Source organism: Cucumis sativus, chromosome 5 (genome assembly GCF_000004075.3).
Source record: "Cucumis sativus cultivar 9930 chromosome 5, Cucumber_9930_V3, whole genome shotgun sequence".
Taxonomy (NCBI): domain Eukaryota; kingdom Viridiplantae; phylum Streptophyta; class Magnoliopsida; order Cucurbitales; family Cucurbitaceae; genus Cucumis; species Cucumis sativus.
In genome coordinates this window covers 9,706,818-9,721,147 of record NC_026659.2, presented here as the reverse complement: position 1 = coordinate 9,721,147, position 14,330 = coordinate 9,706,818, and the positions used below count along the sequence as shown (strand labels likewise).

At 33.1% G+C, this 14,330-nt stretch overlaps 1 protein-coding gene across 3 annotated transcripts; it reads left to right on the top strand.

The window, feature by feature from the left end:
* The first annotated feature begins 5,055 nt into the window (after window positions 1–5,055).
* On the top strand, window positions 5,056–13,554 carry LOC101218922 (phytanoyl-CoA dioxygenase). 3 transcript variants are annotated; one of them, XM_011656807.2, is made up of 9 exons: window positions 5,056–5,256; window positions 5,378–5,499; window positions 5,597–5,654; window positions 5,968–6,036; window positions 6,304–6,422; window positions 6,519–6,666; window positions 6,758–6,902; window positions 7,614–7,700; window positions 13,283–13,554. In XM_011656807.2, the coding sequence occupies exons 1-9, from the start codon at window positions 5,202–5,204 to the stop codon at window positions 13,323–13,325; spliced, it is 846 nt and encodes a 281-aa protein (XP_011655109.1). In that variant the 5' UTR covers window positions 5,056–5,201; the 3' UTR covers window positions 13,326–13,554. The 3 variants fall into 3 exon arrangements, with proteins under 3 accessions (XP_011655109.1, XP_031741398.1, XP_011655108.1); XM_031885538.1 differs by lacking the exon at window positions 13,283–13,554 and adding an exon at window positions 13,028–13,216 and having other exon boundaries at window positions 5,594–5,654; XM_011656806.2 differs by having other exon boundaries at window positions 5,057–5,256; window positions 5,594–5,654.
* The last annotated feature ends 776 nt before the right edge of the window (window positions 13,555–14,330 follow it).

Sequence of the window (14,330 nt, the reverse complement as noted above, 5' to 3'; positions counted from 1 at the left end):
CAAACTTGTTCTCATTGCCACAAAATTGGACTTTAAACAGAGGTACAATGTCGGTTGGCAACCGACATCTATTATCATAGCTTAAAGCTCTTTAATGTCGGTTTAAAACCGACATTAAAGAGACCAACAATGTCAGTTTAACTAATATTATAGAGATACAGTCTCAGTTCTAAACCGACATCTATGAACATGTCATTAAAGTCCTTTAATGTCGGTTCTAAATCAACATTAAAAAGACCAACAGTGTTGGTTCAAAATCGACATTATAGATTCCCAACAATGTCAGTTTAAAATCAACATTGTACATTTTCTTCCGTATCCAATTTTACAAATTTATTTTCAATAATTGTTGCATTGTCCATTTTTTATTATCCCAAATAGCTAGTTAAAAATCAACATTAATTGTCTTGGGTTATGTCAAAAATGTTTTCTTAGAAACTATAATATTTATCTTTTACTTTTATATATAAAAAATGAAATCTTAATACAACTTGGCTCCAAAAACAAAGAAAGTGAGATGTTTAACTAAGTAACTAACGTATCAAATAATCTTTTGTAAAAAAAAAAAAAAATAACATTGAGAGGATTGGTTTTCTAGTTTGAAACGTCTAAATTAGTCCAAAATCCACCCTAAATCTTATATATGCAATCTTCTAAATTAGCCCACACCTACCACCAACAACCTTTTACAAGTTAGAAATTTTTCAAAGTTTGTTAAGTAATAATGGAATGTCTTGATTGATTGATCTAAAAAAAGTCTTAGCACAAAACTCACCAAAAATGACTTGAGTCATAGCTGAAAAGTGACCTTGCCATCTTTCAAGTTTAATGGGGCTCTCAGTGCAAGAAGTAATAATTCTACCAATTAGAACCTATCACACTGGCTAATAAACATTGAGCTCAATGATTAAAATATGCAATCTCTTCTTTCAATGAAGAAAGAAGCTGAAGGAACACTTTTTCTCCTACAAACCAATAGTAACACACAATAAAACATCAAACATATTTGAACTCTGAAAGACAATTAAAAAGGTATAACTTCCACTATTCCACACCTACTGGCCTGTTAGACTGAAGTTTGAAGAGTAATAAGCCACTGCAATCATTACTTTCCTCGAGCTCAACACAGCTACTCTTTTTAAAGAAATTTGCTTGTTCTACATTCACTCGTAGATATGTCATGTTAGGCTCTAAGTGAGCGACTGAGTAGGCGGCGAGGATTGGGTGATTCGATAGAATAGTTGATTTTCTAATGTTATGCATGAATTACAAGTTTTTCTCTCAATTGCCCAAGTGTAAGCAAAGAAATATTTCTTGACAAGTACTTCGGGGTTGAACTCAAAGAATTGGTGTTCTAATTGAATCTATCGTGCAACTAACTTTATGTGGTGTAATCTACACGGTATAATTATGCACAATATATTTTTTTCTAATTATATACACTTCTATGCAATTGGCGGTGCAAGAGAAACATGGCAATGAAATGTAATGCAATACGAACTCATCTAGTAAGCGAGGAATGAAAGAGTATTTAACTACTTAATTGCAATAATGTATTGTGCATTAATAATTTGAGGCGATACAAAGTATCTATTAACTTCAGAATTAAGACAAGTGTCCTCTCAACGCCTATGTCATACTTGCTTGCCTCTCAGAATCCAAATACTTAAAGTTAAGCTATGATTTATATATAATCAATCTTTATGCATTACAATCAATTTATCCTATTTTAAGGCAAGCATGCTTTTAGTGCTTTCGCCACACACGTTGAACATTTCTACAACCTATGTGAATGATGGATTTGGCGATGAGATTGTATTTTTAATATATACGTACATCAAGCTTGTCTAATATCAATAACACGTTACATTGTTCACTAACTAATTAAATGAGATCTGAGAGATAAGTCAAAGAGACAGGAGAGAATGGGAGAATGGGAGAATACATATTAATATGATCATAACTAAAACTTTAGGCCTCTTGGCCATATAGTCAATATTACAACTTAATACAAAATAAAAGATAAAATGGAATACAAAGAAATGACTTGAGCCTCAGAATATGATTTCTCATATTCTTTGGCTCTGATTTTTTTCCTATTGTAATGAGGAAAAATGGTGGGGGAAAGTTCTCTCTCTTTTGTTCTAGACAATCACCTAAAACTTTAAGACAAAAAGAATGAAGGGAAGATTGAGCTTGTTCTTTGGGACCAAATGTTGCACACATGATTTTGAAGTAAACGTCTTTATTTAAAGGCAAGGAGTGATGTGACATGACATTCTACGCCTAATTATTTCTTCTCATAAAGTTGCATTGTTGCTGCAAATGCCATGCAGTTGTATCTAATGAATTTTCATGATAGGCAAGGGAAAGTTATCTTTTGGGCAAGAATTATTTAGGTCGCAAAAATCAACATAAGCACGTAGTTGACCATTCTTCTTCCTTACTGAAACAATATTAGCTATCCATATTGGATACTTGACTTCACGAATAAATCCAGCTTCAATGAGCTTATTTACCTCTTCCTCGATTTAAGAAATGAGTTCTAGTCAAAATCGTAGTTGGGCTTGCTTGATTGGTCGATGCTTTGGTTTGATTTATAAATGATGAACGACTACCTTTGGATCGAGTCCAGACATTTTCTTATATGACCATGCAAAGACATTTTTATACGCTTTGAGTAAGCTCAAACACTGAAAATAATGAATCATTATTGCGGCATGATTTGTTTGTGTCACATCATCGAGATCTAGCTCAATCTTTTTGTCTAGAGCTAATTTCATAATCAACTTCTTCAATATATTAATTTCCAGAGTAAATTTGAACATTTTAAGTTACAACCAATTTAAATAAATCTCATTACCTTATACAAGCTAGGAAGGAAACCTAATGGACCTACAGATTATAAGCTACAACGATATGAAATTAATTGGCTAAACTTATTAACCACATTAATCAATATTTGTTACTGTGTGTAAACTCCACTAAAGACTCACAACTAAACTCTTCTCATGATAAATATAATTGTGTCCACAGATAAAGATCAATAATAGTAAGTTAGTCTTTCACAAGTGTTCGTAACACTAGTTGGGTCAAATTGATGTTTTATCCCTAGGTTATATCTAGTCCTTAAATACTAGTGCTCCTCTAATGAACAACATGTTTATGGTCCAACCAATAAACATAAATCTCTCTCATGTCGTAGAAAGGGTAGGGTCCTTTGTTCAAGCTCTGGAGACACACCATTTAAGGAAACACTCATCTACTTACCCTAAAGTCGAGAAGAAATGAATTTCATGTACAAAGGGTCTACCCCTTTGTATAAAAAATTATGGTTAATCTAAATTAAATTAAAATAACATACCTTGAATCATAAGCTCGCCCATGTAATTGTTGATCATTGACATGTAGGATCAATTATGGAGCCACTATTGGAAATTATTTCCAAGTCCATACTTGTAAGAGTATTAATGGTCTAGCAATTTTCAAAATACCTTTCTTTAGTATTTTGCATAACTGTCTATACAACTATGCCCAAACAGGCTCTACCCCAAGAATATTGGCCAATTTTCGAAATACCTTGAGGTTCATCTATTTGTATTCATCATTAGTCTATGTTCTAAAGTCTTTATATTCATCGTTAGCTAGCATTTAGATATTGGTACAAGATCATTTAGATTTGGTACATGATCTTGTACACAAAGATATCGTCTAGATATTGGTACATGATTGTGTTCATTAAGATTTGGTATATGATCGTATACCACTCCCAATATCTATGCTCACTCATTTACTACTTCCTACATGCATACATACACGTAACACACACATATTGATGTCAATTTTTTGTTCAAGAAAATGTGCTACCATAAATTTACATCAGTATTGTTTAAGTAAGTAAGAGAATTGAATATTAGAGAAAGTAAGAAATTATTAGATAATTCATATGGAACAATTATAGGGGATTTGAGTGAATTTGCTTTGATCCTACCAAAATTAGGATGTGATTTTTTTAATCTCTAGTAGGTTAGGATCAAATTTGATATTATCTTTTACTTTTTGGGCTTATTTGCTCTCTCAACGATATTAATATGACTAATAACTATAAAATGGTTAAAATCATGTTTTTTTAAAAAATATATATAATAATTAAAAATTAAAGTTGATTTTTTTTTCAAAATTAAATATAAGAAAATGATTTTAAAAAAGGGTTTAAAAATGGGGTCTTTTTGAACGGTAAAATATTTACACTGTATATAACAATTTCGAAAATAGAAAAAGTCCACAGACCCACAATGACAAATTCCAAAAATAGGATTAATTGGCATCCGATGCGCGTAATATATTTGGAAAACCATTGTTTAGTATTTGAAAAACAATCATTTAGTATTTGATTGTTTAATCATTTAGTAGGTTAGGATCAAATTTGATATTATCTTCTTAACATGGACTATAACTTCAAGTTTAAAATCTTAACTTTGTTTACAATATCACAACATTTTAACGAAATTCTAAAAGAATTATTATCATTATTATTTGTTGTATTTATTTTGTCAACTTATATTAATACTCTACTCTTGAAATACTCAATTTGAACGGAAAAATATTTATTAACACGGTTATTGACGAGTGTTTGTTTTTTTAATTATACAAAAATCCACTCTCGAAGACTCGTCCAAAAAGAGATAAAAATAAAAAGGCAAAATAGCACTATTTTGGAAAATAGTTTTGAAATTGCAATATATTATAGTAAATAGTTTTAGAATAGTAATATTTTAGTACTTAATGGGAGATTTAAAATTAAAGGATATAAATATTAAATTAAAAAAAAATATTTGCATTAAAAAGAAAAGGAAAGAAACATTAAATTAAGAGAAAGAAAAGAGAAGTTGGAAACAAGTTTGACCACTGGACCAAAGAGAGATGAAACCAAATCTATCATATTTTACAACAGAGTTTTAGAAGAAGCATTCAATTCTAACATTTTGGAAATGTGCAATATTTTCATACCATTTTTCCTATTGATAAACGCAACAGATTATATATATATGTCATTTTAAAAAAATAAAAATTAAAAGAAGAAGAAAGAAGAAAGAAGAAAGAAGAAAGAAGAATATCGGTTGAGTTCTTCCCATTTCTCTTCCTTCATTTCATTCAATCTGATCGAAAATCCAATAGGTAGTGATTGGAGCCAGACCGCCATGGGAATTGTTCCTAATCTCACTTCGGATCAACTCCAATTCTTTCATTCTCACGGTACCTTTCAATCCTTTTTCCATCTTCTTCGCACTTCCAATTTCCATAATTTTGGCTTACCCAACTTCTTCTTCTTCTTCTTCTCCTCCTCCTCCTCCTCTTTTCTCCACCTTTCTTGCAGGTTATCTTGTGATTGAATCATTCGCCACTCCTGATGAAATTCATGCCATGAGAAACCGGATGGAACACTTGCTTCATGGATTTGACTGCTCCACTTCCTCTGTTTTCTCTACTGTTAATCAGGTTTTTCTTTGATACCAAATTTCTATCTGCTAACGTTATGCTCTGCTGATGTTGATGTATTCTTTTTCCACGTTTCTTTTCGTTACCTCTACAGCAGCAGTCGACCGACGATTACTTCCTTCAAAGCGCTGAGAATATTTCCTTCTTTTTTGAGGGTATCTACAATTTCTACTTACGTGTTTTATTGCGATACTTTCGTTTCGACTTTTTCTTCTTTTTTTTTTTTCCTTCCCGTGTTGAGGAACATTAAATGTGGACATGATTTGGTCTTGGATGGGAATCTGTCTTCAACTATTCATTTCAGGCTAGGATTTAGCAACTCTAAATGATCAATGTGTAAAACTTGTTCTGTTAATAAGAATTGAATATGCTATTTGACATGTCTTTTAATACTCAGTTTTCATAAGTATGGTTCATGCCAATTGGCCCCCTTTTTTATTTCTACAATTTTTTTTTTTTTTTTTGCAGAAAAAGCATTTGGAGAGGATGGAAACTTGAAACAAGAAAAGGAGCTCTCAATTAACAAAGTTGGTCATGGTTTGTATTTGTCTATTTTAGCAGACTGTTGACCTAATAGAAACTTTTGATCTGTCTTTTTTATCTATTTAGCATGGGTTTCAATTTGACCTTCGCTTACTTGGGTTTAACTGTACTCCAAACTTTTGTTACTTTCTCTTGGCCTTGGTGACTCTCAAAATGGTTGTTCTCCATGCCTAGAAGCTTATGAAAACCTTAGACTGGAGCCTTTTCTTTTATGGTGCAAAATTGGTAACTTTTTTTTTTCTTTTAACTTCCCTTTTGCAGCATTACATGAGTTTGACCCAGTTTTCAAAAGCTTCTCCGACTCTGAGAAGTTTTCAGGTTTATTGTTGTCATTGGGATACAAGAGGCCGATAGCCATTCAGTCTATGTACATATTTAAGGTTCTCTCTACATTGCAGTTTAACTAATCAATACTAGTTTATTAATTTATTCCATTAAGTTAATGAGACAATAATGTTTGGAAAACTCACTGACAGCAACCAGGTATTGGAGGTGAAGTAGTGCCTCACCAGGATAACTCGTTTCTTTACACTGAACCAACTACATGCACAGGGCTGTGGCTGGCACTTGAAGATGCAAATACGACAAATGGCTGTCTTTGGGCTATTCCTGGATCACATAAAAGTATCCCCTGAAAAGCCACTTCTTAGATAGTGGAAATGTCTTTCCTGGTGTCTGATCAATTATATTTCATGTTGATTTTTATTGTATCTAGATGGACTTGTTAGAAGGTTTCTTAGAGGCGACAAAGGAGTGTACTTTGATCAGCCTTCTCCTACTTACAACAAGAAAGATTTTGTGCCTATTGAAGTGAAAGCTGGATCTTTGGTTGTAATTCATGGAGACGTTATTCATCAAAGGTATGTCATTTGTGGAAGAAATACTAAAACTGTTGTATTAGTTGATAAACCATGATTTGTCTTTAAATTTATACCATAGTCAAATTTTCACTTTTTAAAAAAATTTATTTTAAGCAACTCTTGTTGTGTTTCCATCTCTATAGAGAGAAAACCATTCTGATTCATTCTGAGCATGTTTTTAAGTGACTACACTGCATACCAAATGAGTAAGGATTCTCCCTTACTAAATATGACATTAAGGTTGATAATAACAGAACACATGGGATTGAGTCACAAAACAACACAAGAACTAAGAACAAGATAACAACAACTAAACACAAGAGAGCTGCACTCTCCCTATCATGAACCACTGTTCATACACAAAATTCAAGATAGCTAACCCTAGCCAGAACAAAAATTTAAATACTGACATTTTCTTGCTGCTCATACAACCCAGGACCGCAACCAGCTAATGCTAATGATGCTAATTCATATAAAAAGAGATGTATTTTGTTATGGTTTTACAATGTCTCACAATTTGTGTTTGTTTATAGTATTGGTTAACATTGGATTTCTACATCATCATATGTTAAGTTTGGTTTATTTTTCTAAGCACCATGAGGAGCATGGGCTAACTCTCCGAGAGTTTTATGTTTTTTCTTAAAATGTGAATTAAGATAATGTTATCTTCAAGTTGATTGCTGTCCAATTTCTCTGATGTGTGAACTATAGCTTTGAGAATCAGTCTCCAAAATCAAGACATGCGTATAGCCTGCACGTGGTTGATACAGAAGGTTGTGTATGGGCTCAAGATAATTGGTGAGTTCGTAAAGAATTTGCGCACTTTACCTGTTCTTATTTTTCATTAAGAAACTTATTTTATCCTGTCTTTGTAGGAAGTTGTACTAGTTTCGATATTAATTCTTCTGTTGACTATTGTTAAAATTGTTTTCAGCAGGCATTATAAATTATTTTTATTATTATTTTACATAGAATTTAGAAAAGGGAAAAAAGGACTTCCACTGAGAGATATAATCACAAGATGCAATGGGAAAGAAAAAATGTGAGCCAACAGTTAGTTAATATGTGCATGGATAGCCCACACTTGCTAACTAAACTTCCAATTATTAAATAAAGTGATACCTGAAAGTAATTGAGGCTCAAAGCAGGACCCGTTTTTTCATTTAAAGGTAATGGAAGTTTTGTTGACAAATGAAATTAGAAATGAGAGTAGGAGATTCCCAAGCCATATGGATTTCAAAAGGATCTTCCATCTGACTAACAGAGTGTTCAGACTATAGTTTGGAAAAGGAAGATTAGATTTAAACATATGTTATGCCAAAGTGAGAACAGAGTTCAAAACAAAATTAAAGTATCCTTCATCTCGTTATAAATGCTATTGTTTCTTTCTAATCTAACGAGAGGTTCCCAAAGAAGAGTAATAATGTGGAGCTAGAATTTCTCTCTTTCTTAAATGGGTGACACAACAATGTGGAAACAAGGAAATCTCTTAATTTAAAGGAATTGGCAACTGCAGCTTGCCAACTGAAAGATTCTTGGATGAAAAACCAAAATTTATGAGCATAGGGGTACAGTAGTAAACCTGAGAAGAATGCATAAGAGAGTTCAGTATTTATTTGATTGCGTTTAAGAAATTTATGTTTTTGGGATTTTGAACCATGTATATGTGTCCGCCCGTCCCTAGTTGGTTTGTGGCATTGAGAGTTTGTTAATACATGCCACTTAGGGTTGATTGTTCGGGTGAATTCAATAAAACAAATAATAAAGTAATAAAGTAAAAGTCTTGTCCTTATCAATATTATTTTTCTCGTTGTAAATTTTGTATTTTCATATCAATTGAGTTTCCACCATTAGTCGTGCATCTAAGGTATGAAAAACTGCTTAGGTCATGGGACAAAACATGAACGGTTCAGGGTTGAATTTGATTTGTTTTAAACGAAATACACACTAGAATAAAGTGCTATTAAAATATGCACCAAAATAAAATTACTATGAAAATGTAAAGTGGCAGGGTGAGACTATTGCTAAAATTTAAACAAAATATAGAATTTTCTATACAAAATAGGAGTCATAATGGGGTTTGACCTAGGTGGGTATTAGCCTAGAAATGTCTATATTACCTTTACCATTAAATCCATGACTAGCATTCTAGATCTAGGAGTGTTAACATCCGGTGTCACAAGTCTCTGCTCTGCGATCTCCATCTTTATCATATTTCATCCCTTAAAAATCATCTTGTATTTATTTTTTATCTTGGTTGGGGAGCTCAGTGTCATTTCCTTTTAGGTCTAGCTGCTCTTTCATTGATAGGGATGCCACTGATGCCATTTCTTTGTTGTTGTCATTGGGAGAGTTAAGCTTTAGAAGTGGAAGAAGGGATGTGCATATTTGGAATCTTGATCATTTGGAGGGCTTCTCTTGTAACTCTTTTTTTTTTGTTGTCGGTAGGACCATTCTCCTTCAAGAGAGTATATTTTTCCTGCCCTTTGGACGATTAAAATTTCCAAGTGATATTCTTTATTTGGCAAGTTTTAAATGAACATGTAAACACCTCGAATTAGTCGTTAAGGAGGATATGGTTGTTATGGGTCTGTTTTGTTGTATTCTTTATCAAAAAACAAAGGAAGACCTGAATCACATCCTTTAGAAATGTGTGTTTGCACTCTCTGGAATTTGTTCCTCTAGACTTTTGGCTTTGCTTATGTCCTTCAGTCAATAATGTGATTAGGGAGTTCCTCTCCGTTAGTGAAAAGGGTTGTTCTTTTGGTTGGTGGGGTCGGGTGCTGTCACTTGGAATCTTTGGGGTGAAAGGAACAGTAGACACTAGGTTGGATAAGGACCTAGCGACTTTTTGATCCTTATGTTTCATGTTTCCATTTGGAAGTGGTTGTTTTGTCAAAACAAAAAATAATAAAAAATAAAAAAGAATCAAGTGTCACATCACATAATCGACATTCTTTATCGGGGTAAGTAAGCCAATCAGGTTGTACTCACTATTTTGGAGAGAAAAGTATATATTATTCAATATTGAATCAAAGTAAAGTTACATATATATATAGAACATAGAAACTCTAGACAAAATGTACAATTACGATAAAGGACACATATAATTTAAGTATATATTATAACACTCCCCCTCAAGCTAGAGCAAATATGTCAATCATGTCCAACTTGTTGCACAAATAGCTTACTCTTGCTCCATTTACAACTTTTGTAAGAATATCTCCCAATTGTTCTCCTGTGAAGACTAACTCTTCTGGTATTTTCGCGAACAAAGTGACAATCCACCTCAATATTTTTAGGTCGTTCATAAAATACTAAGTTAGATGCAATGTGGAGTGCAACTTGATTATCACACCATAGTTTAGTTGACACACTAACGCTGAAGCCTATCTCAGATAATAGATTTATCCACACTATTTTGCGCACAGATTGTGCCATAGCCCTATATTCTGATTCAAAACTCGAACGAGAAACAATATTTTGTTTCTTACTCTTTCATGAGACCAAGTTTCCGTCTACAAAGACCCAATATCTAGAGGTCGATCTTCTATCCTCTCAAGATCTAGCTCAATCAATATCAGAAGAACATTCAACTCTCGTATGTCCATGATCTTTATATAAGATCCCGCATTCAGGAGCAACTTTAAGACAAAATAGAATTTATTCTACTGCAGCCCAATGATCCACGGTAGGAGAAGACATGAACTGAATTACAAGACTTACAAAATAAGCAATGTCTTGTCGTGTCACTGTTAAATAGTTCAACTTCCCAACTAATCTTCTATATTTCTTAGGATATTTAAATAATTCTTCTTTAGCAAGTTGCTGATTTGGTATCATCGGAGTACTAGTTGGTTTGACTTCTAGTTTTCCTATCTCAGACAACAAATCAAGTACATATTTTTTATGAGATAAATAAATATCTTTCTTGCTTCTCATCACTTCAATACCAAAAAATATTTCAAATGTCCCAAATCTTTCGTATGAAATTGACCTTGAAGGAAAGTTTTGAGAGACGAAATACCCGATGCATCATTTCTAGTAATAACAACATCAACATACACAAACAACAAAACAATACCATTATCATATTGTTGATAGAAAACATAATGATCAAATGTACACTTCAACACACCAAAGTGTACTAGATCTTGACTAAACTTACCAACCACACACGTGGATTCTGTTTCAAACCATACAAAGATTTTCAAAGGTGACATACTTTATCACTCTCCCCCTAAGCGACAAACGCAAGTGATTGCTCCATACAAACTTCCTCCTTAAGATCACCATGCAGAAAAACACTCTTGATGCCAAGCTGATGCAAAGGCCATTTATGGGTAGCAACCATGGAAAGAAAAAGTCGGATGGAAGTTAATTTGGCAACTGGAGAAAATGTAATTGAATAATTAGTGCCATAGATTTGGGCATAACCTTAGGCAAGAAGATAGCTTTCAACAGAGCCACTGTTCTATTAGGTTTGACCTTGATAGCAAACACCCATTTACACTCAAAGGTCTTCTTTCTTGTAGGATGAGATACTAAATCCTAAGTACCATTATCATCTAAAGCAGTCATCGCCTCAATCATTACACTACGCCAGCCAGGATTAGACAAAGCTTCATGAATAGTGTTAGGAATAGATGTGGAGTCAAAGGACTTAATAAAATCATTGGTTAGAGAAAACAACTGATGATATGAAACAAACGAAGAAATGGGGTTACCCTAGGTCTTTTTTTAGGTAAAAGCTGCTGAAGGCTTTTAGGGAAAGCATTCCAGCCTTCTCAAAGGAGCTGGGCACTGTTTGTTTGTTTTCCTTATTTTCCTTATAACTTTTCTTTGCTGGATTTCTCATGTTATGTTGTGAAGTGGATAATATTGCCCTATCAATACATTAAACAGAGAAATTCTCTGTTTTATTCTCTTGCTTTTCCGAGTTTTAGGACAAGGTATCTTAACACACATTCATAATAAATAGATCCATTTAATTTATGTTCTTTGATCTTGGAGGCTAAGGGAATTACATTAGAAACCACCAAATTCTTTATATCGGCCATACTGAAGGCGCACACTGTCCATAGCCCACAAAAGGGAAGAAAACAACCAAAATGATTAACACCACCAATCAGCTGCAAAATTGGAAAAAAAGTCAAGGATGTATTCTTCAACTTTTGTCAAATGGGAATAGATTTCAATGAAACCAAATTCGTAGACGGACCGAAAAAGAGGATTCGAGACAAGGCTATAAGACAGATATTGAATCGGAGCAGCCACGTGCTCCCACACACTGGCGTGTGGGGACGTTGCAGAAGTGATCTGGTGTATGAGCTTCACACGCGGTGATTTTCGACGAACGGCAACGGCAGAATGCAGCTGATTGTGGTGGTGCTTCTACTGAGATGGACGGTGTCAACAAATAGCCACTCAAAGATGACCTAAACTTAAACCCTAATGGAGAGGGAAGCTGTCAAGTGAATATTTCCGAACCTTCCAAACCCTAGAAGGCTTTGATACCATACTCACTCTTTTGGAGAAAAGTATATATTATTCAATACTGAATTAGAATGAAGTTACATATGATAATAAATAGCAAAAAAAAATTATGATAATATAATTCATGTCACTTACATTTTCAAAATTGTAAAAATAGCAAATTTAAAACCAGATTACCGTCATATTTGTCAAATTTGCAATATGCAAAAAAATGTGTTATGAGCTGTTTTTTTCTAAAAAATTTTGTCAGCTAATGTAATTTCCAAAAACCTTAGAAGAATATACAATTACAATGGACACATATAATATAAATATATATTATAAAAAAGGTGTTAAAGGATTTTCTTGATTGGCTCATTCTTTCCTTAACTAAGGGATCGAAGCTGAAGTCTACTAAACAATTTATTTTGGAAAAAAATTAGAGGGTGGCAATTGCCACCACTCAAAATACCTTGTGTATTTAAAACAATTTTGATCAAACAAATTTAAATAGAAATGAGTTTTTGGAAAAACACTTTTTTCTTTAAAACCAACCTAGTCGGGCCCTAAATCTCTGGAGTTGTTTTTTTACTAACATCATTGCTCTGTTTTAGGTTTCACTTTTGAGGTAATGATATTTCAATATGCAGATTGATGGAATTGGCAGTAGTTGAGTTAGGAAGGAACTTTTGGTCTACCTTAGAACCTCCAGCTTAAGTTTTGGGATGTTGGCACTGTTTGCCTTGACGACTCTTCTTAAATTTTTATATTTGTGTTAATTGGAGATACTATCCAATAAAAGATGCAGACATTGTTGATTCATAGTTCAATTATAAAAATGTAAAGAGTTTGTATTACCGTAGGATGTAGCAATCCTGACCTTTTGATCCTTCATTCTTATTCAGGATTAGGAGAAAAGTGCAACCTGAGCCTCTATACGAATCTTGATCAAATCTCATGGTTTGTTTCTTCTCTACATCTCCATAAAAAGAGGGAAAAAAACACTTGCCCCTGGTGTTTCGCAACCAGCTACAAACACAGCTGTCACGAAGGTGCTGAAGTTTAATAAAATATGTAATCTTTCTAGCTTTAAGAGTTTCCTTACTATTGCTAATTGTTCAAAACTTCCCAAGCTTTATATATATATATATTTTAGTTTTGAACAATATTCTCACAACCCAGGATAGACCACAAATCTGCTGGTAGAGAGAGCTCCAAAACACCAACACAGCGGATAGGTCCCATTAGTACACTCAAATCTAGTTATCAGAAGAGTCGGGAAGAGTTTTCAAAAACAAAAAAAATTAAAATTAAAACTATGGTTCAACCAATAAACATTAGAAAAAGTACCTTAAACTTCTTATACCTATAGTATCTCAAAGTACTTTGGATCAGACATTGAAGGCTAGAAAAAGTGTGTCAAAGGCATTAGCAGTAAACTTATGTGTTTAATTGCAATTCTAAGCCTGCCACGAGTCACAATCTAGACAATAATTCAGATTGAAAAACAATAGTGCAAGTAGAAGAGTGTGGATCATAAGGGCAATAACTAACCCTTTATTGTTAAGTATTATTTGCAATTTTTCCTTCTATTTTTGTCTTCGTGAAATTAAATAGTAAATAGGCAAAATGAGAAGAATAAAAGTATTGTGTATTATTGTGCATCTTGATTGATCAATCAAGAATAACAAGCTTCTGGTGCAAGTACAACTCAATATGGTAACTTCATATCAACATATTGACAGGAATTACAAATCTCTTTAATATGAACATTTTATATTTTGATCACCTTGATTCATGCACATTTTGAATTGACAATCTTTTTTAATCCCCTTAAATTGGTCAAAATCAATCACTCTTTATTTACTAGTATCGTTGCTAATTGTTCTCTTCTCTCTAAAGGCTCGTTATCTCTCTCTATATATTCCTTCGTTGCAAATTTTATTGAAGTAA